Source organism: Homalodisca vitripennis, chromosome 5 (genome assembly GCF_021130785.1).
Source record: "Homalodisca vitripennis isolate AUS2020 chromosome 5, UT_GWSS_2.1, whole genome shotgun sequence".
Classification (NCBI taxonomy): Eukaryota; Metazoa; Arthropoda; class Insecta; order Hemiptera; family Cicadellidae; genus Homalodisca; species Homalodisca vitripennis.
In genome coordinates, this window is record NC_060211.1 from 12,707,011 (window position 1) to 12,733,559 (window position 26,549).

At 32.8% G+C, this 26,549-nt stretch overlaps 1 protein-coding gene across 1 annotated transcript in view; it reads right to left on the minus strand.

Moving 5' to 3' along the window:
* LOC124363357 (centrosomal protein of 290 kDa-like) overlaps nucleotides 1-26,549 on the minus strand; it is an 81,426-nt gene that overhangs the window by 54,293 nt on the left and 584 nt on the right. Inside the window, exons 2-10 of the mRNA XM_046818605.1 lie at nucleotides 21,303-21,444; nucleotides 19,549-19,670; nucleotides 18,255-18,458; nucleotides 10,888-11,023; nucleotides 7,796-7,932; nucleotides 5,850-5,972; nucleotides 3,514-3,632; nucleotides 2,668-2,800; nucleotides 838-1,028 (exon numbers count right to left, since the gene is read on the minus strand). Of these exons, the coding sequence (XP_046674561.1) occupies nucleotides 838-1,028; nucleotides 2,668-2,800; nucleotides 3,514-3,632; nucleotides 5,850-5,972; nucleotides 7,796-7,932; nucleotides 10,888-11,023; nucleotides 18,255-18,458; nucleotides 19,549-19,670; nucleotides 21,303-21,444 (1,307 nt within the window). The remainder of the gene's footprint in view (nucleotides 1-837; nucleotides 1,029-2,667; nucleotides 2,801-3,513; nucleotides 3,633-5,849; nucleotides 5,973-7,795; nucleotides 7,933-10,887; nucleotides 11,024-18,254; nucleotides 18,459-19,548; nucleotides 19,671-21,302; nucleotides 21,445-26,549) is intronic.

A 26,549-nucleotide genomic window follows, 5' to 3' on the forward strand; every position in this document is an offset into this window, starting at 1 on the left:
TTTACTGTCAGCTCCAGTTAAAACTTCATCTCTCCTTACCACTGGTGCTAACGCAAAAACAGTTGAATCTTGGAGAAAGTTTGGAAAGTGAGTCTCTGCAGACACAACCGCAGACCATCTGTGTGAGTACCTGTATAGACGTGAAGTGGGAATGTCAAAAGAAAATCGATTTGATCATTTTATATACACAATAAGAGAACTGTATTCATTAGTTTTAAAACTTTAAAAAAAAATTTGGTTTAGTGTTTTTTTTTTATTAGAGTAGAAGCAACTGACAGTGAACTACCATTTTGTTTTTATTGGTTAATTTAGCTTGTCGACGTGTCACAAGTCTTCCCACACAAGAGGAAAAGTGATACAACTTTTACGTAGAATTTTGAAAATTATTCTTTAAATTTATTAAAATAATTTTAATCTCAGGGTATTTGCAAGGGTAAGAAAGCCTATAGCTCTATAATCCAGACCCCAACAGTGTTTGAGAATGTGATAAAAGCCTTATGCAATGCTATTCATAATTAATTATCGTTGAGCACACTGTAGAGTTAGTTTATTAATGTATCTTAGAATCCCTTTTCTTCTTTTTTAGAATATCAATAATTCACTTTCGTTAAATAACGAGTATGAGGTAACATCAATTTACAATATTAGGATTTAAAAACAATCAAAAGTCCAACTAGATCTTCAATCTTGAACCTTGTGTGCAATCAGATTTTTATGTATAGAAAAAACAAGTTTTAGCGTAAGAACAATCAAAAAGATGAAATATTGAAAATTTATTTGAATTCCTTTTTAGGATTTCAAAACATTTTTATATTAAATTTTAAGTCTCACATTTACCTCAGAGCAAGATTTTCCTCTTCAAGTAAATTGGCATCTGCCTGCAGTTGATTCCCAGCCTGAATCAACTGCTCAATGTGCCTATCTCTGATCTTCTTCTGTTTTTGGAGTTCTTTGATTTGTTCCATTGCTTCGGGCAAGCCAAACACTCCAGTTTCATATTCTCTCAGCTGAATTACCATTTCTGTCATCTGAAAATATTTAAAAATTATCATGAACTCATGGAACAAATACTAATATGATGTACAGTAGACTGTTTCCATCCAGTCTCGGTGGTCTGGCTGGTTTGATGAAAGAAATATCTCATTTGCGAGACGGTTTTAAGGCTAAAAATCAACAAAATTCAATCTATCTGTGCATAATGGTCAAAATGTAAACAAACATCTCAGTTCAGTTGCTCTTGATTAAATTTCGAACATATCATACATCTGTTGTAAGAGTAAAAACCTTATTTTAGTGTAACAGTACTGCATTTTATTATAGAGTGAGTTTTATTTTGATTTTCCTTCCCAGCATCTGCAATGTCTATACCCCATATTTATACATATAGATTATGTGAAAGGAATGATTCATTTAATTACCAGCCTTAATTTTTTAGCTTGTACACCATAGGTAATTAGAACTCTGTTCAATAGTAATACCTTTAGATTTGGCTTGACGATTTCTAAATATGTAAACATGAGCATAATATAAATTACATTGATTCTGATCAACTCTAGACCATATGCTACTTGCTGATAAGTGTTTGTATGTTTCATATTAAATTCTTTTGTATGTTTAACCACTCTGTTTTGATATGGACCATTCTAGATCTGAAAATATCCAACATATATCATTGTCATGGTCTTTATTGGTTCCATTTCTAAGCAGATAACAGATTTCATTTTGTTTTGTTACTGGCAGCACTGAATTGACCACCTGTTTGTTGGAACGTTTTTGTTTGTCAGTTGCTATATGCGAATATTGGTGTTTGTTTTTGTTTAAGTGAGAGATTGATTGTAATATAGGTTATAAAAAACTGTGGGACTATGTTGTTGCTTTGTTATTAGACTATAATTACAAGTACAATTCTGATATCAGTGATAGTGATTGAAGTGTGGAAGGTGTGGAATTATTTTCCAAGCTCAAAAACAGTTTGGTGATTCGGTTCATGTGAGATAAAAAACTTAAAGATCAAGATGAAGGTTATTTGGATTATTTTCTAATCATGTTTCCAATATTTTTTATTAATTTTAATGTAATTTTGTGTACAGTGAATAAAGAAAATCTGCATTTCCAAGAATAAAGAAGTTTGAGTAAATGTCCAACAAAATTATAATAAACACTACTTGTAATATTATTGTTAACTTTATGTTTGAGCTTATTATTGAGATATAGGCATGAACATTTTTATTTATATAAAAAAAACAGTCATGTTTTAGGCAAATGATGTTAAAGTTCATAAGAAAGTAACTAAAAAAAATAATAATGTTTGTTTCCAAAGATTGAAAAAATATACATAAATGTATGTAAACGATTAAAATTGTTTTACAAATATGGTATTTAGTAGATTGAACCAAGATTTTACTGTAAAAGACAGACAGTAGTAAAAAATTGTATGCTCTATCTTTTATGGATTTTGCTTTAGAAAGCTTTATACAAAAGTCTTGCATATCCTCCCAATTTAACTCCTGCTATCTGTCCTGCAGAGGCCTCAATGAATATTTCTCTATGGGCTAATGTACTTGAATAAAATTTAGAAGTTGGATGTTATCATAGTTATAAACTTTAGTTTCACAGTCAAAAGGAGCTTAAATAAATCTAGCTTTGAGCATTATTTGTTCATATCACCTCTTCTGCTTTCACTTCAGCATCGTTCTCTGCGTCTGCTACTCTGGCCTCTAGTAACTTCAGCCTGCTCTGGGCTTCAGACAGCTCCTTTTCCATCTTCTTCCGTCTTGGAGACTCCCCTTGTTTGCTTGGTCTGAACATATTTTAACTTTAATTTATTATAATAACTAATACTCTGTTTGAAGTTTGTTTTTTACAATGGAGGGATTGTGAAGGAAACAGGATTTTTCCAGACATTTGCCATTGTTCAGTGATACAAAAAATCAGTAACACTACATGTTTCGAGACCTGCAATCGTAGGTGGTTGGTCCGATGAATGCAGACCTATTGTGACCTGTATTCAGTGTAGTTCAGTTTTAATTAGTGTTGAGTGTTTAGTTTTTTTATTAGGCGCATGTTATAGAGTTAGTGAAGTTCACACAACATGGTGGTTGTGATTCCTGACTTAGGCGTGTCACAATGCTCTGGTATGATTTCTTTATTTTAACTTAGATTGTAATTATGTGTTAGGTTAGTTATTTACCTGAAGAAGAGATCAGATTGCAGATCTCGAAACGTAGTGTTACTGATTTTTTTTGTATCGATAGCACAAATAAAACTGCCATCTGATTTTTTTTCGATGGCAAATGTCCAGAAAAATCCTGTTTCCTTCACAATAACTAATAATTTAACAAAACTATATTTCATTTTCAAACATAAACTATTTACAATCATCTACAGGATCTCAAGCAGGTTTCTAATAATACTATTATGTTCAATTTATTATCTAAAGATATAAGCATTACTTAACTTATCAATAATTATAAATAAAACTTAAATAAACCACTGTGGTTGATTAAAACTTACTTTGATTTAAGTTGTGCTCTCAGTTGAGTGATTATCTCTTTACTTTCAGCAAGACTAGCATTTGCTTGAGCAAGCTGCTGTTGCAATTCTTCAATTTGTTCTTCTCTGTTTTCTAGACTCTGAAATTCAAGTTATTACATTACTGTACGTGTAAACTCACACATTTTAAAACCGTGATGCATAATTAAAGAACAAATTATTGAAATATTCACTTGTACAATTTAACTTCTAAGTTTTAATGGAAATATATAGTAGTCCTCACTATTTTTAGTCTATTTTTAGGTCTCCTACAAACAAAACTTTCATAAATTGCAGTTTTATTTCCAAATGTCATACAAGTATTACAAGGTTTGAAAACTAAGTTTTATTACTTTCAAAATAATTTCTACATTACTTGATTGTTGTAAAGTATAAGTATTTTTGTCATGATCGCACAAAAATCAAAGGGAGTAGCAAGAGTGGGTGCTCACATTTGTAAAAAGAGCTAATAAAAAAATTTAAAAATACAATTAAAATATTTTTTACTGTTGGTGTAAACAAAATTGCTGTCAGATAAACCATTCGTAGCCAATCCATGAACGTATAACATCTATTTCTAGATGTCCCACCTGTCTGATTCCAAAACGCCTTTCATTCAGCCTAATTTGCTATTGTTTTGTTTGGTAATATTGAAGTTCGTTAATATTGAAGTATAATATATTTTGATACAACGTTGAAGCAATGATAACTTCAATGCTTTTATCCTAAAAAAATTGATACAATCAGCAAAGTGAAACATGAATATATAGAAACTAGATGAGAGAAGCATAGAATATAAATGTGGCATTTCAGTTTTATTACTTCCTTGTGTGTATATGAATAAAAATCTACTTGGATAGATCAGTATATTTTTAAAGGCTGGTTTATTTTTTAGTTTGTATTAAAACTGATAAAAAAACATCAAAATGCCAAAAAGAGGAAAATTTGTGTTGAAAAATGTGCCAATTCATCCAATATCAATCAATGAAATCAAAAGTTACAATTTGTAATTTACATGGATCAGCTTGATATGGAATAGAGACCAAGATTACACAGATATTGCAATCGAGGCCAAGTGAAGAAAATTCCATGTAGGGTCTTTACAAATCCATTAGAAATCAGCAATCAGAAATTCTTTATTATTCATATTCTTAGAGAACAGAGTAAAGGTCACGTGTTTATGTTACAATTATGTAGGAGTGTATGTTTGTTAGCTATGGGTTCCAGTCCTCCACTGCAGAAACTCTTGTATAATGTAGAATGGACGTTGTAGAAACCAGGTTTTTAGTAGGGGGATGAGTTCCTTTTCTGGAAGCCTTCTTAAGCTGTCGGGCAGTGTGTTGAAGAATAAAGCTCCTCTGTAGGATGGTTTTTTCTCAGTCAGGCTCAGGTGGTGCTGTTCAAGTAGGAAGTTTCTTCCGTGTCTGGTGTGATAGGGGTGTCTGTCTCCTGTTCTTGTTTGGCCTGTCTTGATTGCGTATAGGATTGTTTCCTGAATGTAGAGCCCTATGAGGGTCAGGATTCCTAGTACCTTGAAGGCTGCTCGGCATGTGTCCAGTGGTCCAAGGCCTTTTAAAGTTCTGATTGCTCTTTTTTGGATGACAAGCACTCTGTGGAGGTTTGTGGCTGTTGTCCCTCCCCAGGCTATCAGACCGTATCTCATGTGAGACTCAAATAGCGAGTAGTATGCTGTCCTGGCTACTTGAGGGTTGGTAATTTGTTTAATTCTTCTTACTACATAGAGGCTACTACTTAGTTTATTGCAGAGTTTATTCACATGGGGTTCCCAGAATAGATTTTGGTCTATGATTATGCCGAGATATTTTCCTGAGTCTATTGTGTTTACTTCTGGAAGGCCTTCATGGTAGTTTTGCCTGGGCGTGTTGATTATCTGTTGTGTTTTGGAGGCATTTAGAACCAAGTCATTACAAAGGGAATTCGTCTACCTGCTCCTTCATATGCTCATACTGTGATAGAGTTTTTGTTTTTCTATAGAATACTATAACAACGTATCAGGGAAAAATGTGTATATAAAAATTAATATAAAAGTAAATTAATACAATATATAAAAGTATGTGCAAAATTCTACATAAATCTGAGCAATAAGTATTTCACTTTGATGTTCTCAATTATTGGTTGTTCAACTAGGTTGTATGGAATTACCGTAACTTCAATAGAAAAAATATCAATTTGCACTCTCTAATACTGAAATAACTTGGCCTATTTTACATGTTTCCATAAAAAGTTATGAAATACGATTCTCTATTCATATACAAAACTGTGTACACATTAAAAAAATGGGTAATTAAAAATGTTACCTGTGCCATGTTTGCTAGATGATTCCTTGTGCTGTCCATGTAGGTGTTAGGAAACTGGGCAGTCATCTGAGACAGCTTCTGTTTTAACTCTATTAGCTCTGTGTCTTTTTGCACTAGTAGTTCCTGTAAAACAAGTTTTTAAATAATGACATGTTTGTTCACAAAAATTCATCTAACCATTATTCTTCTATAGTCAGACAAAATGATAAGGAGATCAAGGTCAATTTGTTCCAGAGGATATTTTGTTTTTGCATAGACATACATTTAATTTGTTATGCAATGATTTTCCTTATAATAATAAGGTGATATTTCTGAGCCAAATTAGAGGTAACTTTATCCTGACCATTGTTATTTAGTTGTAAAACTATATCATTTTATTCAATGTGTTGAAAAGTTAGTAGAGCAAAAGCATTCTCATTTACCGAAACACTGCATGCTTATATAAGCCATAAACATTTTTCAATAATATTAAGAAACATTATTAAGGCACTTTAGTACTATCCGGTGGCCACTATTTTTGGAAGAATTTTCTTACCAGGAACAAAAATTACATTATTTGAAAGAACAAACTTTATTTGGTTTTGTATGAAAATTACATGTCATTTTGCCGATCGGTTCTTGTTTTCTACCTCCCAAACAGAATCAATGTTAGCAAGAAGGAGGCCACTATGTCCCTACTTAATATGTTATTAGGCTATATAAGTAGGTTTAGATTACGTTACTGTAAATATGCTACTAGTACTACCAACTTTTCCGATGGCAGATCACATTAGATGACCTGGAACGTGATTTAAGGTCGGGAAAGAAACGACCGGAAATGCCCTAGGCTATCAGAGCGGGCTTTGGTGGCACCATCAATACCACCTCGCAATTCTGGCAAAAAAAAAAACATCCCTTAAGGTAGTACCTAAATTCAAGCTCAGGCCCCATGAGCACTCGTTAACTTTTTATATTTATAATACTTACGTATGTATTTACCTACAGTACTTACGTGTTACCTGTACTAGCTAATTAAAATAGTAGATAGGGACAGAGTGCTCTTCTTGGCTTTTGGCTAGTGGCCTTTGGATAATACCAAAGTATCATCACTAATTTGAATTTCAAATTTTAAAGATTTTCATAGTACAGTAAGGTGAACTGGACATTATCATACAATTGGTGATAATGTGTTTAAAAAATGATGAATCCTCACAAATTTAAATACATGCTACATGATTTATTATAGTAAACAGTAAGTGATTAATAATTTCAGTTATTTACATACAAGTGGGTGGATTAACCTTTTAATCTAGTGGTAATTTTAAATGGGTGCAGCAGAAAACTGATTTGACGCTTGCATCTGGACCATCTTATGAGTGTCCAGGAGTACTAAATTGTTAACCACAAATGTTGAGACATTGGGGTAAAAGGATCAGTTAATAAGTCTAGTTTACTGCAGTGGATGTAGGAGTTGGTGGAGCCCTCCCTTTCTAGCCTCAACATGAGGAAGTATTGTCACCTGGCCGCTTAGACTGGAGGAGACTAAAACAGAACTAGTCTCCCTTTCTTTGAAGGCAACATAAATGAGATATAGAGCCCATAATCTCATCTCTTCACATAAGGCACCGACAGGAGACAGTTCCAACCACGAACCATACCAATCCTGAATATCCTGTCACTCCAGAAACAAGCGCAAAAGTCCTTTTCGGATTAAATGCAATGGGGGGAGTGGGGTTTCCTCAGCTTCTACTAAATGGAAAAAGAACAATGCAAGAGTGAGCATAAACTGTTAATGAATCTACACTCAACGTTGTCAAAAGAATGAGCTTCTGTTCTTCACGGGCTTTATATCCAACACCTACCAGAAAGTGGGTTAAAGGAATATCTTTAAAATAAATAATCCTTTTTTCATGTCAGTCATTATATTAATGATGTGAACTAACTTGTACTACGTTACAAATGAGCACCTGCCACTGTGAAAGACGGGAGTCCAGAGCCACCCCGAGCTGATCCAGCTGTTCGTCCCGTCTTTGCTTGTCGGCTGCCATTTCCATCAGTTGCGTCTTTAGAGCATCGTTCTGCTCTTCCAGAACTACAGTACGCTCTGAAAAATTAAAAAGCAAAAAACTTTACATAAATTGGATTATGTAGTGGTATAGGTTTACATTGGTGTAGTCGATATTTAGATATTGGTTTATTATGGCTTAATTAAAATCATTTGGCTAGAAGAAATTATCGTTTACTAACATATAAATCTTCCACACATTATAAGATTTATTACCCATAAAGAGTCAGCTCAGAAGTACTGGGTGTTTATAAATGAATATTGAGGTTTTAAAACTTTATACTTATTTTTACATATAACTTAAAATTATAATTCATCAAATCAAAGAGAAACCGAAACAATTTTGTTTGTTGTCACCTGTACACATGCGGACGCAATTTTTTCTCCATCATTCATTAGAAAGCACTGGTAGCAAAAATGGCGACTAATGAAAATAAGGCTTTTTGTGTTGTGCAGTTTGCAAAGACGGAGTCTGTAGTACAGTAACTGTGCAATGTGTGTCCCGTATAAAGCTCGGTTGTGATCCTTCAAGTGATAATAACATCCATAGATGGTGTCATCAGTTTGAAGATACTGGCTGCCTTCGCAGAGGGAAGAGTATGGGACGACCAACGGTTAGTGAAGAGAAACTTTCACACGTACCCCATTGAAATCAGTTCGGAAGGCTAGTCGTGAATTAGTAATTCGGTGACGCTGTTTGGGAAGTTTCACGGAAACACTTACAACTACGCCTTGATTATTTGCAGTTGTTACGTGTTCTAAAGCTTGCAGACTATGGTTTACATGCCAAATTCGCAAATGAAATGTTTTTGCACATCAATGAAAATTTTCTGGATCGTGTCCTTTTTTGAGTAATGTATCAACATTCCACCTCAGTGGACATGTGAACATTCACAAAATGCGTTTCTGGGGCTCTGAAAACCCTCACAAGATGGTACAATTGCAGAAAGACTTACGCTAAATTGAATGTTTTGTGTGCCATATCTAGGCGGAATGTTTATGCCTTTCTTTTATGGAGAAGGAACTATAACTGGTATTTTTTATCTTGATGCTCTAGGACTTTGGCTATTTCCTCAATTGGAAGAATATGGATCACACAGCTTCATGCACCTGTGCACTCCGTGCACCTTCTTTGGCAGCAAGATGGTGCACAGCCTCACTAGCAAACTCAATACGCGACTGTTTGAACGTACTAACTCTATCCGACCGCTGTTTTGGCTGCAAAGAGCCTAATGTCAGAACAATCATTACAAAAATGGAAACTGTTATATTCCAAACAATAAACTAATGAACTGTACAAAATATGTCTATCAGTTTCAAGTATAACATTCTGTGAAGTACAGATATAGCTACAACCTTCCCATTTTCGTGATGCTGTTAAAGCTTTGACAACAAACCATTGGAAGGTAAATTATGTACATTGAAATTATTAAGAAATCAGGAGGGGAATATATGTTTACAAGAATTTTTCGTTACAGATACAAATCATATGACATGAACTTCTTAATAATTAACTATTAAACCAAAATGTATAAAGTACTACAGAAAATTATTTCTACATTTTAACTTAAACACACTTGAAGATTTTTACATTCTGATATTTTCCATTTCTAGTATTTATTGTACATTAAGTATTTGCAAACATAATTCAAAATCAAAACAATTTTGATAAAACTAGATAGCATTTTGAATAAGTTCAGCCCCATTGATTGAACAGTGAAAAGTTGATAACTGATGAGTGATCTCATACAGCAGAAAGAAGACTGTTCAATTATTTATGATATCTAACTTCATACATTAAATCTTCTTTTCCCACACTCAAAAAAAGATCTCCACTAATGCATGCAGAGTGATAGAGAGTACAGAGATTAAAACTTCACTCTTCTATCAGCTGATTATTATTATTATAGTCTATGATCAGAATGAGTAGCTGGAGATGTGGAGGTATTACTGTGTTAAATTATATTGTATCTGGATAACGTTTTAAACTATTTAACAACGTATTAAACTTGAAATTTTACAAAGATCTACCTGATAATAAGAAACGTCCACTGGTAAAATAACTATAAACTGGTAATGATCACCAACTTATACTCATTTCCACTTGCAAGTTGATCAATTAGTTTAAATAAATATTTGCTTACATAGACCTACTATTGATTGTTACTAAATTTAAATTGTGCCTTTAGACTGATTTAGTTATACAGTATTCACATACTAATTAAAATGCTGCAGTCTCATTTAATTATTAAACTAACTAAATAGCGGGCACTTTTCTTTATAATAGGAAGATCTTTTGAAAAACCAAATATGGAAAGAAGTAAATGCTTTACAAAGCTAATACAATACCACAAGCCAGGAAAGGATCAATGGTAAGAAAATCTGATATTTGTATTATTGTATTTGATGAGGTAGATTGAGACAATTCATAGAGGTCTTTTTTTGAAGTTTGTTTTTGACGATGGAAGGATTATGAAGGAGACAGGATTTTTTCGCACATTTGCCATGCTCAGTGATATAAAATCACTCTATTTTTTGTATCACTGAACAATGGCAAATGTCCAAAAAAATCCTGTTTCCTTCAATTCATAGAAATAGTGATTAAAACACAAGCTATATACATTTATATTGTTAATACAACTGAAATAATCACTAAGCAATACAAATCCTGTCTTAAAAATACTCTACTACATAATGTTATACTTTAATTTCATGCCATACACAGTATTTTAGAACCATTATTATGATTAGAGTATATCAGATTTAGTGGCCAAATTTAAATTCATTACCAACTTTGCAACTATAAAGCTTACAGATAACTTAATGGAATATGGACATTTTTACATAGTATACCACAACTTGTTTAAGAATTTCCTTTGTCTTTAACCTCCATTTGTTTGTGCTCATTAAGTTTGGTTGCACTGTTTTGAATATATATATAGCTAAATACAAATGGATGGGTGTAGTTAGATGGTTAAAAAATGGCATAAGTACCTTGGAAGTCTGCCACAGCTTGTTTTAAGTTATTATTTTCTTCTGATAGGAGAGCAGCTTGTTCAATTTTCTCGGCAACTTCATTTTGAAGACCAACAACTTTCAGTTTCAGCGCATTATTTTCTTTCTCCATAGTCTATAACAAGCAAAATTTGTGCTATAAAAAATAAGTGAGAAAAATAGAACAATGATTTCTGATTTCAATGATAAACGTACTTCATAGTTGTGTTGGCGCTACAACTTATTAAAAAAATATACCAATTTCCCAGGTAACATTTGTTTTTTTTTTCTATTAGAATATTTGAAGAAAAAATCAGGTACTTTTTAGCAAAGCATTCATTTTAAGATTGTAAAGAACCTGGTAATAATACAGCCCAAATAGTAACTAGACATATTAAGATTGTTTTTTTCAAAATGTTAACTTTCAAATAATCCAACATTTGTCAGATGATAAAAGAAACGCAAGTCTCAGCCTGTTTGTAATGGCGGTTCTCATTGTAAAGAATGTTTTAGAAACAGCGTGCAATGGTAAAATAAAAAACATTTTAGTGTAAGTATTATTTTATTTATAAGTTTGAGACTCTATAATAGGAATTTATAATTTAAACACATGAAATTTGGGTTATATAAATATATACAACTAACTATAAGCCAGTGTAAGACTTAAAAGTTACCAAAATAAATACTAATTGAGGGAGCACAGTTCAAATTTAAAAAAAAACAAATAGCATAATGTATAATTTTTGTAACATGGTGTGATCTGATTTGAAACAGTCTAAAAATTGTTTCTTCACATGACTAAGCAAAGTTAACAACAGTAAGTCTACAAATTGAAGAATTTTCATCATTCAATCCTGATCTTTGTCCTTCATTGATTTATTAGATGAAACATCATGGCATACATAACTCAGAATTAATTTGTATTTGTTAAAATTTTGTCTCAATCGTTCATTGGCATTCCTAATTAATAAGCTGCTGTACAACTTGGATGATTTTTTTGGAGGAGAAACAACTTTATAAGGTAGGACTATAATATAAGAAGAACAATATTTTAGCTTCAGGTGTAGTATTATTAGTACCTGACAACATTCATTACATACTATAAGACTTATGAATAAAGTTGTTTTAGTTGGTTGGTAGTTGTGTCACAGTTATTCAACAGCTACTAACCGGTTATGAGAAAAACTAATAGTCAACTGCTAGAATAGAAACTTCCAGTCAACAGAATAATGGAGTTTTCTTAAAGTAATTTGAGAACAAATTCTCTAACAATATTTTTCTGTAGTATTTGGTTTTTTATTTTAGTAACATCTGAACTAATGAATTTTACACATTTACATTTTTTAATAAAATGAAATTCGAGAAAGTAACGTTTTTTATAAATAAAAATATTGTATTATATTATTTAGTTACCTTTAATACAATATATAAATATTCTATAATATTCCTATAAATATTTTTAGTTGTGTTTTTTGTAGGTCTGATTACAAGATGCCTGGAATACGACTTTAAATGTCTGAGTGACTTTAAATACGAATTCGTTACAGAGTGATCAAAACATTTCTACTTTACTATAAGCTGTTACCTGCAGCTTCACACACAATTTTCAAAATGGAATTCCATATATTACCTTAGTAAAAGCACATATGATGTAATATGATGAAATCCTGCGACATTTTTCAAACGTAAATAGGCATACATCAGGTACATAATATTCTGGTGTGAATTAATTATATTTCCATCGCTACAGATCAAAGATACAAATACATAGGTCATGGAAACCAACTTCGGTCAAAAGAATTTACTTCTAGCCCTTCTCACGTAACTCAGGTCTAAAATATTTCCACAGTGCCATAGTAAAGTTTGCCTTGTTGTTTTGACAAATAATAAAATATATGTAATATGTACATAAGTAGGTCTGAGAAGCTTACTTCGGTTAAAAGGTGTCTATTTAAGATTGTACATAATCATTTACGGTACTACAGTTGAGTTTGCCTTATTGCCCCATCAAAAAACTGTAAACATATGTAGAGCTCGGAAATCTGATTCGGTCAAAAAGAAATTTCTTCTGGCTCTTGTAATCTAATTTTGATCTAAGGTATTTCTAGTGTCATAGTTAAGTTTGCCTTGTTATCCCGATGAAGAAAATATGCATGCGTACGTAGGCCTGAGAAGCCTATTACAGTCCAGTTTCTTTCAGTATCTACTTTTAGCATAAGGGGGAATGCTTATTAAATTCATGCAACTTTCCAAAACAATCGTATATAAGGTTTTGCGTTGTGAACTCTTGTTTTTACTTTAATATGGGAAAGAATCAATCATTGAGGCATTTTAGTGTTCACTTTTATGTTTTTCCTAAAGCCACTGTTAAAATGCCATATCAAATATCAAGGGAGCCCACCAGTTTGGAGTACTACATGTGATAACATTCACACCTTTATTCAATTCGGATGGTTTTATAATAATGTTTAAATAATATTTACAATGCATTAGATGTTTTAAATTCGTCACTGTTTGAAACTGGAGTAAACGTTAGATATTAACTTTGTATTTGCTATCTGCATCACACTACTGATGCATCGAGCTGCCAGCAGAAGCCATATGTCGCTCCCATCGTGTCGGTAAGCAGCTGGAACCAGCAGCGGATGGACGAATACGACATCGGCCCATCATTGTCCGTTTCATCAGCTACAGATTACCGGCAGTTGGTGTATGACGCAAAAAAGAAGTTGAAGAGCACAGGAGTCACCATTCGTGACGACTTAACATCTCGTCATCTGGAGCTGTACCGGAGGGCTGTGGCGCTGTATGGTGTTAGAAACACTTGGACTAGAGATGGCAGAGTGTTGTGGGTCGACGGAACTGGGGGGAGGGGTTCGGCGACTCGGCTGTCGGATCTACCGGCAACAAATCTGCGCACCTCCAATAGCTAGTAAGTTTTAACATATACAGTACATAATGTAGTCTGTATGTGTATATGTATGTTGTATGTATGTGTGTATATATATTTATATATGTATATGTATGTATGTATATATGTATACATCGATATGTTTAAGTTTATTTATTGCATGTATATATATATATTTATTTTTTCATTTAATAATTAAGGGTATTATTAATTTATATAATAAAGTATTAACTCCTTATTTAATCAGTTTTTTTGTTTTATATTAATTGCATGTATATATTTTTTTTTATTTAAAAATTAAGGTATTATTAATTTATATAATAAAGTATTAACCCCTTATTTAATCAGTTTATTTTGTTTTATATTAAATATTGTTTATTTTGTTGTTTCTGGTTATATGTTGTAAAACTGAATATTTTCATCGAATCTTATTTTTTATTTAATACTATTATAGTTTCATATTGGCTATTTATTTCCTTCTCAGAACATTTGCTTTTAATTTTATCATTGAAAGACATCTTAAATTGATACTATTAACATTGTATTCATTAACTTTAAGGAGCCGAAATTGTCATGGCATGTGTTTGGTTAATGTATTAGGCCTATTGCGTAGAATTAGAGTATTGTATGTGTGTGTGCGTGTGTGTGAGTCAGTTAGTGTCGCGGCTGCGGTCCGGAGCGGGCGTGTCACGGCGCCGTTGATTGTGGACCCGGATAGTGGGTCCACACAGTCCTCGCCACGCCGGTCGCCTCCCCGCCTTCACCAACTCCTCCTCGCCACCATCCACAGCTTGATGTCATCTCTCTTTCCTTATCTCCCTAACCTAGACATTTAAAAGCCGCTCATATCAATGCGCAATCGCTGAGGGGGCATGTTTATGAGCTTAGAGAAATTTTTGGCCTTCAAACAAGTTTGATTTAATTGGAATTTCGGAATCCTGGCTTAAGCCGAGTATTCAGTCAAGCGAAGTTTTCCTTCCTGGTTATGTTTTGCAACGGAACGATAGAACAGGAAAAAATGGCGGAGGTGTTGCAGTGTATATTAGGGAGGGCTTAAATTTTAAAAACCGCTTCTTTTTTCGCCTTCTGAGTACTCGGCTGGGCCAGAGAATTTATGTTTATTGAAATTGGTTTGTCTGGTTCAGATGTACTACTACTGGGAGTGTGTTATCGCCCACCCAGAGTTGGACATATGACAGATTTTGAAAATGCTCTCTTGCACCACATGCACAGATATAGTCGAATATTGATCATGGGCGATTTCAACACTGATTTGATGAAAAATAATCAACACTATAACTACAGACAGCTGACTTCCATGTTTGACTCGTGTAATCTTACAATACTGCCCACTGGGAGCCAACTCATCACACTGCCGAGTCTGACACACTTCTTGACCTCATGGTGGTTTCGGAACCACAAGATATCGTCCTTCATGCGCAGCTTCCAGTCCCTGCCATATCAAAACATGACCTAATCTATTGCATTTATTCAGTAAGTAAATATACCTAAGATTAAAACTAGGTTTATCAAGTATAGAGACTTTAAAAACATGAATGAGGCTGAATTTATGTCCGATATTTATTGCTCCCATGGCATAACCTAGAGAATCTTGACTCTGTTGATGACATGGTGGATGGTTTTTAATAAACAAATTTTTATCTGTTTATGATAAACATGCTCCTTATGTGACCAAAACGAATAAATAAGAGGCACCCAGTGCCATGGATGAGAAAGGATATTCTTAGCCTGATGGCCCATCGCGATAGCTTATATCGAAGAGCGAGGCGCTCTAATGACCAGATACTTATGGATCAGTACCGTTTAATTCGAAACAGGGTTAAACAACTTCTGCGTAATTCCAGGCAGAGATATACTCGAGGTCTTTTTGAGAATAGGAAACAGTCGTCAAGCGACTTATGGCGTAAGGTTAAAAGCCTTGAAATAGGAAAACAACGTATTTCACAGCCAGTTTCTTATACCTCTGAATGAGTTGAACCAATTTTTTACATCTTGTAGTCAAAGTTTCAGTCAGGAAAAAGTGGAGGACTACTTAAAAACATCTTCAAAACCTACCTCGCCGTAGTTGTGGTTATCCTGAGTTTACTTTTAAACCAGTGATACAAGGTGACGTGTTGAAAAGCTATACGCCGTATTCGCAGTAATGCTGTTGGGTACGATGGCATCCCAATACGCCTCATAAAGAATATTCTATTTGCTGTCCTTCCAATAGTCACATTTATTTTCAACACGTCTCTTAGGAGTGGTAATTTTCCCATCACAATGGAAGTCTGCTTTTGTCCGTCCTCTTAATAAGATTTCAGCACCAGCGTCATGTTCAGATTATAGGCCGATAAATATTCTTCCTGCATTATCTAAAGGCCTAGAGAGAATTGTGTGCACTGCCAATTCACTGAATATTTATCTTACAACAACATATTTAATGACTATCAATCTGGTTTTCGGACCAACCACAGTACAGAAACTGCACTTTTAAAAGTGACGGATGACATTAGGCTTGCTATGGATCACAGACAGGGCACAATTCTCACTCTTTTCGCGATTTCTCAAAAGCTTTCGACAGCGTAAAACCATAAAGTATTGCTAGCTAAACTAAGGCTAATAGGGTTTTCTACTCCATGTATTAACTTGGCTGAGATCTTATCTGTCAGGGAGACGGCAGTGTGTAAAAGTGGATGACATGACTTCGGACTGGAAAATGGTTACTTGTGGAGGTGCCACAGGGATCGATTCCTGGTCCTTTATTATTTGTACTGTACGTGAACGACATTCATTCTGTACTTAAACATAGCTCATATCACATGTATGCTGATGACCTGCAAATCTATTCACACTTTAAAATTGACTCCATTAATGAATGTATCACCAAAATCAATAGTGACATTACAAATATCGTTATGTGGTCCAAAATCATGGCCTGAGACTAAACCATGCAAAAACGAAACCAATCATTATTTGTCACTCTCGTTTACGAAACTCAATAAACTTCAATACTATTGAAACGTTAACTGTAAATGGTAACACCCTGCCATACTACGGACAAGGTGAAGGATCTTGGTTTGCTATAAACTCGACTTTGACTTGGATTGACGCTGTTGCGGAGATTTGTAAACGGTGTTTTCGCATCTATTCACTCACTGAAACGTTTACAACGATTTTTACCAGAACATATCAAGCTGCTCTTGACTAAATCACTCGTCGTACTTCCACATTTCAATTACTGTAACTCCAGTGATCAATGATATGACCATAGTGCTGAGTGAGAAGCTGCAAAAGAACTCAAAACTACTGTATACGTTACGTTTACGATGTGAGACGGGAGCAGCACATCACACCGTACTATATTCAGTCAAATATTCTAAAATTAAAAGATCAAAGATCCATCAAATTTTAAAACTAGTTCATTCAATATTGAAATTTGGTTTTCCAAGATATTTTTCTGAATATTTTAAATCTGTGTCTCATGTAGGTGTAAGAAGCACTCGCTCTCGGCTCATACATTTTGAGAATGCCTCAGAACAGGACTGCAGTGTTTGATAAGTCATTCCATGTAATGGCTTGTAGGTTGTGGAATGCCCTTCCCCAAACAATTACTTCCATCGATAGCAGTTCCCGGTTTGTGGCGAAACTGAAAGATATGTATCTTGAACGGTTAGCCGGGGCAGTTCCGGTCTGAGATGCTGTGGGCGTGACACTGGCAGAGGGATGAATGTGAGATTGTGTGTTGAAAAAGTTCATTTAGCAATAAATAATTTAATTTATTTGTATATTAAAAATATAAATTTATATTATGTTTTAAGAATAGTAGAGATGGTTTAATTTATTAACGTGTTTAAATTTTAATTATTACACGTTAAAATATTACATTAATTTCACTACTTTTGTGTAAATGTAATTATTTCTTTATTTTATTATCTTTATTATGTTTTGTTTTATTCTTAGGTAATATTTATTTAATGTTTTAAATTTTACATTGCAACAGGTTAAGTGTAAGAAAAGGGCCATGCGGCCCTAGCTTTGCCTGTAAAAATAAAGAATTTTTCATTTCATTTCATTTCATTACTGATCAAGCACTGTACAATTAATATCATATAACATTCAAATGTAAACAGATGATTCAGCTAATTTGTCGAATTCAGCAGAAAGTGTCAACAGCTGCTTAGTGCCAGTTAAATTTGGATTGTGAAAAATAAATACTATAATTTTTTAAGAATCCAAATTATTCTAGGTCACTTTCTAATTTTTTCTTTATAGAAGCCATACTCGGGTTTCAACAAATATTACAAAAAAAATTAGCCGAATTAACCAGTAGTTATTGAGATTGTCGCTTAGTAACATTTTGCGATTCATTTTTTATACAATGTTTAGTAAAGGTAGGCTAAGACTAAAAACTTTAAAAAAATACATGCAACTGAACATGCATTGCACTACCTACCTCAATGTCCATCAGAAGCTGAGTGATATGTTTGTTCTTGTGTCGCACTGTATCGACAAGGTTGCGTTGTTTGAGAGATGCGGTACGGGGAGACTCAGCTTGTAGCCTAGTCTCCTGCTGCTCTATACTCTCCCTCTGCAGGGCTGCCAATTCTCCCCGCAACTCCCCCTTCTCTCGCTCCAGGACCACTACTTGATTCGCAAACTAAAATCAAGATTACAATGTTTTAGACAAGATATAATGTGAAACAAAACCAAACAATAATTTAAAATGATTATGGATTAATTTTTAACAGCCACTGTAAAACTATTCTGAAAGAATAAGAATTTTATTCTGCCAGAAAATATTCCATACAAATACATTGGCACGTCAATACAATGTTACAACTTTTGTAAAACAAAGAACATTCTAAAAGTCTTGCTTCGTCCAGACTGTTGAGATGTACTCTTCCACTGAATAGAATGATCTTTTACAAGGAAAATAATTTAGTCTAGCTTTAAATTCCATATCACTTAGAATCCTTATATCTAATGGTAACTTATTGTGTAGTCTAATAGCCATCATCATTGGGCTTTTGTCGATTTTAGCTAGTCTAGTTTGAGGTAGGTTGATATTTTTACAACTTCTTGTTTCATAATAATTGTGAACATTTTTCCTCTGGTATACTTTATCTAAATTAGCTCGGAGGTAAAGTAGGCATTGTTGTATATATAAAGAGAATTATGTCAAAATTTTAAAACTTTTGAAAAGTTCTCTGCAACTATTAAAATTATTGACTCCTGCCAATATTCTGACAGCTTTTTTTTGGATGATGAATACTTCATTTGCGTAAGGAGAAGAGCCCAAAACAAACAAACCATAAGTTAAAAGACAGTAAAAAGCCCGAAATAAGATTGTATAAGAGCTTTCTCCTCAAGTTTACCACATACACATTTAATTGCAAAGACACTTGTACTTAGTTTACTTTTAACCCCTACAATTTGCTGATACCAATTTAAATTAGGATCAAAAGCCAAACCTAAAAACTTTGGAAATATATCTTCTTTTTGTGTCCTATTAGGATTTTCTCAGAGGCTAAATATTACGTAGTTGTCTTATCACTACATAGAATCGAGTTGTTGGCGGTAAGTCAGTTCTCTACAAGATTAATATTCAACTTATAGTCTTCTAAGAGTTTGTTATGATCTTTATTTACAAACACATGCACATTATCAAACCAACGTCCTGAACAATATTATATATTACTGTATGCGAACAATATTTCTTGTATTGAAAGAAACTAAATTCTTCACACCTTTTCAACTTCTCTCTTTTCATTCAACAATTCCCTCTCTGCTGTCTGTAGTTCTGTCATTAGTTGCTCAATTTTCAGTTCTGCTTTTACTAACTCTTGGTGAATTTCATCCAGATTACTTCCTAAAACATAAGAATTGAAATAAGTATACATTTTTATACATTAAATCTCTAAAATCTTATAGAATCACAAAATTATGCGGACACATACATTTGTAACACTACTTTTCTAAACTTGATATTTTACATAAATTATTGCCTATTCATGATTTATTGGTGGAGTTAACTTTAAAATATTATTTATTGACATCAATCTGTCAATACTGCTTAATATTAACCACATACACTTTGCCAATAAACTACTAGGCCTTCTTACTACTTCTTTACTTCATCAACCAGATAAATCAATCATCCACACACGCTCTAAAAACCCTTCACTTTTCCCTGATAAGACAAATGTTGTCTTCGTTATCTGATCTCCAAACATGGGTTTTATGGAGTGACAAGATGGTATAAAAAGGAAGACTTTTAACAGATAAAAATGTCAGGATGGCTAGCATTATCATGATGTCCCTTTAAAGGAACTTGAGGATGAATTTGGTCTGCAACTACAGAAATTGAAAGAGTCGTTACAAATGTTGCTTTTTTATACATGATTATCAATAATTAACATCAAAGTCTTCTGTGAATGTTAAGTTTAGCTCCAATTCACTTTCCTCTTAGTGCAGCATCTGAAATCTGACGTTGTCAAAGACTTGACTCATGGATTTAGGGGAGTCATGTTCATCTGAACAGATCCAAGAAAAGACGACGTTGAAGAAGTACTAAAAATTAACCCTTTACAATGTTTCGAAATCAGAAACAACCATACTACAAAATATAGTATAATCTAAGTGAACAGGTGTTTTCATTGTCTCATCAGGAGCACAATTGAGTGCACTACGATGTTTTAGACACTATCTCTAATCACAGTGGACCAACCTAGTGTTTTACACATATAACGTAGCTATGGTGGATGTGTTGAACCAATGTGAATGTTGAGTTTAGCTTCCAGTTCAACTTCCTCTTAGTACAGCGTCTGAAATCTGATACTGTCACAGACTTGACTGAATCTGGAGTCATGTTTGTATGATGAGATCCAAATAAAAGTCGATGACGAAGGAGCTCAAAATGAACTCTTTACATCAAAGTTTAGATTACATACCAGATGAGATACCAAAATAATTAGTTTACTGATAGTCTTTCTAATAAAAAAACCCAAACTGAATCACCTAAGCTCATATAATTACTTTTTTAATTATAGAGTTGGTCATTATTATTACTTTACTTCATTTTATCATTTTGTATTTATTTACTTGAATGATTTTTATTTAATATTGTTCATTGTTATATAAATATAATCTTAAATTGAAAAAGTGGCTTTACTGTTGAAAATTTAAATTAAATAGAAACAGGTTGTGATTATGTTTCAGATTTCAAATGTTTCAAAATTAAATTTTCTTGTTTGTTTTGAGAAATTAATATACAGGATACTTTTTAACTAATGTACATAGGTTTAGTTTTATAATTTCATACTTTGTAACTCATTCCTAGTAACTTCTAAAAGTTTTACAAATATAGCCAATGTAAGACAAATGAGAAGAACACCAAGATTGTATTACTTCTTTTAACTCTTTAAGAGACTTCTTTCATGAGAATATAAAAGTACTTACATAACTCCAAGACAAACTGGCTCTATTAAGGAATATAACTTGCCTGAAAAAGTGTCAAATTTCCGTGTTTGCGATAGCTGTCCTTGCAGTAACTGAATTTCGTCTAGAAGAGACTGGTGGCGACGTGCCTCCTCTTCTCCTTGTCGAGCAGCCAGATTTTCTATTTCACTTACAAGTGAGTCAACCTAAACATACAAGTCAAACAAAAACGTACTTTTTATATTTAGACTTATTAATTACAGCATAACACCCACAAAATCAAACTAAAATGATAAAAGATTACTAATTATTATTAAGTTTACTGTTTGATTAACTTCATCACTTTTCATAACCCACCCCATGGAATAATTTTAAGCATCGATTAATATATATTTTATGAAAATTTGTCCTTATTAATGCATCAATATTACTTGATTTTGGAACACTCCATTATGTACTCATAACAAAAATTAACTGAATGAAAAACTGAAAATTAATAAAAACTGTTTTACTACCGTCTTATCCAACCTCCCTCTAGTTGATGTTATAAGTACACTTTTACCAAAGTGTGGAAAGAAAGGGTTATAAATGTTATTAATTTACCATTACATCATTTATTTGTTACATTGTTTTTAGAGTAAATAAAATGAAGCTGTTGACATGGAAAGGTAATTTTCAATATAAATATAGAAATCATGAAATATCTAACTAATAATACTTGAAAGGTAACATTTAACCAGCAGACATTATTAACCCCTTCACTGCTGGTCTATACTAGAATATAGAATAGAATAGAATAGAATATATCTTTATTGAACATATTTTTAGAGAATAGAACAAAGGTCAGTGTTTATGTCACAATCAGTGTATGAGTCAGTGTATGTAAATTACAAAGCGCTTGTCCTCCACTGAAGGTACTCCTGGACACTGTAGTATGGATGCTCCAGCAGCCAGCTTCTTAAGGAGGCCTTGAAGTTCTTCTCTGGAAGCTTTCTTAGGTAGTCAGGTAGATTGTTAAAGAACATGGCTCCTTTATACGATGGTTTTTTCTCGAACAGAGTCAGATGATGAGGGTCAAGGAGGAAGTTGTTTCTATGTCTGGTGTTGTAGGGGTGGATGTCGCCAGTTCTTGCGTGCCCTGTTTTTGTGGCAAATAAGATCGTCTCTAGGATATAGAGTCCTATGATCGTCAGTATTCCTAGATGTCTGAAAGCTGCTCGGCATGAGTCCATTGGTCCTAATCCACTTAGAGTCCTGACAGCCCTTTTTTGTATAACGAGCACCCTTTTAAGATTTCCAATTGTCGTACCTCCCCAGGCTATCAGTCCATATCTGAGATGACATTCAAATAGGGAAAGGTATGCTGTCAAAGCTACTTGAGGGCTACTGATTTGTTTTATTCTTCTCACTGCATACAGGCTACTATTAAGTTTGTGGCAGAGTTGATTGATGTGAGGTTCCCATGAGAGGTTTTGATCAACAGTTAGACCAAGGTACTTTCCTGATTTAATTGTAGTTATTTCTGGGAGCCCGTCATATTGGTTTGGGTTAGGTGTAAAGACTAGCTGTTGGGTCTTTGAGTCATTTAAGACTAAATCATTGAGGTGGCAGTATTGCTTAGCCACATTGTATGCAACAAAAGAGTCTATATCTAGCTGAGATTTGTTCTTATTTGCTAAAATCAAAGCTGTGTCGTCAGCATACATTACAATTTCACAGTGGTTTTGGAGATAATTTGGGAAGTCATTTGTTAGGAGAATGTACAAGACGGGTCCAAGCACGGAGCCTTGAGGTACTCCTCTGCTTACTGGTATTGGCTTGGATTTTACTTTCGTCACAGTGTTTTTCTCCAAGTAAGTAAGTTCTACTACTTGTTCCCTGTTGCTCAAGTAGCTCTTAAACCAGTCAAGTTCCTTGTCAATGACTCCAAGAGAGTGTAACTTTTTCAGTAGTACTTACGGCTAATGAATCTGATTAGCCATATCAAGCAGCATGCACTATTGCACATGCCGCAATTACTCTATTAAACAATGTATCTAAATATCTGTATAAACCTCGGTGTAATTTCAACCATGGGTATAAAAAAATGCTAATGTTTCTTCCAACTATATTGTATAATAATAGGACATTGAAATTAAAAAGATAAATTAATCCTCCTGAGATGATATTCTCCTGAGAGAGATAATATGTTATTTTATATCATAACAACAAAACAAAAACTGACAGCAAGAAAAACCCAGTTTTTCATCTTTCAATGCTGTTTCGGTTAACAATATTTTTTTTCAATGAAGTCACTTGTCAAATAGATAATTTTTATGATTTTAAAACTTGTTTACAAGGGTACATATAACTTAAGCTACTAAATCAGTATCGGTTAATTACATCAATGGATGAAATCAATGATGTAATAAATTATACAATATTGTTCAGTATTAATACATCAATTTAAAAAAACAGGTCTGCTTTTCATACTCTAATCCTTTATTTCTGTTTTGATAAATACAAATAGCCTAAATAGTTTTTTATTCATCATAAAATTGTTCCTTTTTTAGAATATAAACCGAACTATACTGTAATTTGAAATACCTATTACGATTCGGTTATTTTCTTTTTGGTGATTTAGATAATTATAAACATGAATGAATAAATTGTGGTAGAGGTAGCTTAAATTACACTGCAGCCTATCAAAAAATGGCACGAGTGATAAGCAGCAAGGACCACCATAATTGCCTCACGGCTAGAACAATGTAGGCTAAGTTGTGCTAAAATATAGTATTATGTTAACGAATCTGATGATTTGTTTTTATTTCATTTGTTACATTTTTTTACTGTGCAATGTTACAAAATGTATTTAAAATTTAGCTATACTGTTTTACTAGAATTAGTTTTACTTACATAAGTCTCAAGAAAATTTATTTCGACTGGCAAAGTCTATGGGGTCTTTTTTATATATTAATTAGCTCTATTATTATTTGAAACAGTTTTATAAATTATATTGTGTTAGTAGACCCATATCCATGGCCTATGGTATTTGGCGACATGTAAAGATTCAAGCTTGATATAGCACAACTTCAATTTTCTTTTTGACATGTTTCGGTTGCAGTATAATAAGCAGCCAGCAACAGAATTGAATCATGATTATCTATTATAAATATCAATAGTATAAAATAAAACACTTGACCTATTGATATTCATAATTAATCATTGTCAGCTGTTTTTATTTCATTTATGTAGTGAGTAGGCTAGTGACACCGGCAAGAACAATGGCTCAAAATGTATTTTTAAACATTGAACAATGTTTAAAATGGTTACAAAATAATGACCTGGCTTCTTTAAATCCGAAGTGTCATTTGTAGAGAGGAGATGAAAACTAGAATGAAAGGTGAAAATCAAATAGTGTTGCTGCAAGAAAAGTCCAAACAAACATGACATATCAAAAAACGCACTCAAGAAGACTTTTGAACATTCTAAATTTGGTATTATGAATATATTAAAACTTGTGTACTATTTTAGTTGGAATCAAACAAACTATGACTTTTTACTTATTGAATTTAGTTTTGACGGCATCAGTACCTGCAGAAATAACATTTCAGATTGGCTAATCTGTAACTAATCGTAAGTACTACGCTGCTCATATATAGTTTAAATAAAGTGTATTTTATGTAATCTGAAACATACACATTTCTTTTTTACATATAAAAATATAGCTTAGCTATATTACGATTTTAAAAGCCTAAAACATAATTCAGTTCAACATTATTGGGGTTTTTGTATAGAAATTATCAAACAAATTAATTATTATAACCCATCGATATAATCAGCCAATAGCAATTATTTTGAACAATAACTAAATTATCTGCACTAACTGTACACATATTCTCTCATTCTAAATACAATGTGTTCTATAGTAACTTCTTTTAAATAAACAAAGTTAGTTAGGCTAACTTTATGATACTACAAAAAATGACACTAAAAAAATTATTTAACCTGTCTTTCTCGGTTTCAAGAAGTTTGTTTTGTTGTTAGATTTTCCTTACAGTATTATTCCAGTAAACAGACATTTTTACTATAGCCTGGCTTAATTTTTTTCTTTTGAATAATGATTAAGGTTCCTTTATTATTTATGACATTACATAATTGTTTAAACTATTTTTATAAATTTGAAACATGTGACTTTAATTTACTATTTTAGATACGTTGATATCGATTATAGTTCTGTTATTCAATTTATAAAGTATTGATGATTATGATAAGTGATATAAAAACTGGGTCTGCTTTTCCTACTCTGCCCCATTATTGCTCAAAATTAGACAGGTCTAATTCAAAGTAAAATTGTGTATGGTATTTGACTAATGGCATCAAGTAGAAAGACACACGTGTCTTTGTTTTAAAGGGAGTCAGACACGTTTATCCCTGAAAATAGTAAAATATAAGTAAATGTTATTGTTTTGTTTGTAACATTATATAAATATATATATATATATATATATATATATATATATATATATATATATATATATTGTTATTTGAAATAGGCCTATCTATTACGTAATTTGGTTGGACATTTTGTTTTCAGTATTTTTAGATGATCATGAATAGGCTATCGATGATTCAATTGTGTTGGTGGCCACTTAATATAGGCTACTGCATCTTTCATCTTATAAATATAAAAAAAGGGTCAACTTTAATAGGCCTAGTGACCTACACTTGTTCTTCAGTTGTTTTTATTGAATGGTTCGATGTTTTTATCTGAAGGAATAATTCGATAATACAATTTATTTAACTTAGCATATGATTTCAACTTATCAGTTATAGTAATTGTAATGTAAACAATAAACAGCAAGAAGTAAGTAATATTTTGAGACTTTGAAAATGGTGATGAATAAGTGGAAAATATGTGAGATATTTCTCACAAGTGAAAAGATTTGTTTGAGACTTCAACATATGGAATGGGCTCCTGGTAACCCATGAGGAGAATTCTTTCCTCATCTCACAAAAGCGGTTACTCATTGATATCAAGCTAGGAAAGTTATAAATTATATTGTAACGTTTCTTTGATATCTAAGTCTAGACCATAGTTGGTTTAGTTGATTTGTAATGTTAGTGTTAAATTTATATTTTTAAAATTATAGTGTACAAGATGCTTTATGTTACAACAATTTATTAAAACTCTTATTGTATATGAATTTTACATAGCTTATCAAAGTTGGATATTATATCAAATTGTTCGATAAAAACAACCTAATAACGAATGTAGGCCACTTATAGAAATTATCAAAAACTTATAGAAGTCTCTCAAAAAAATATATAT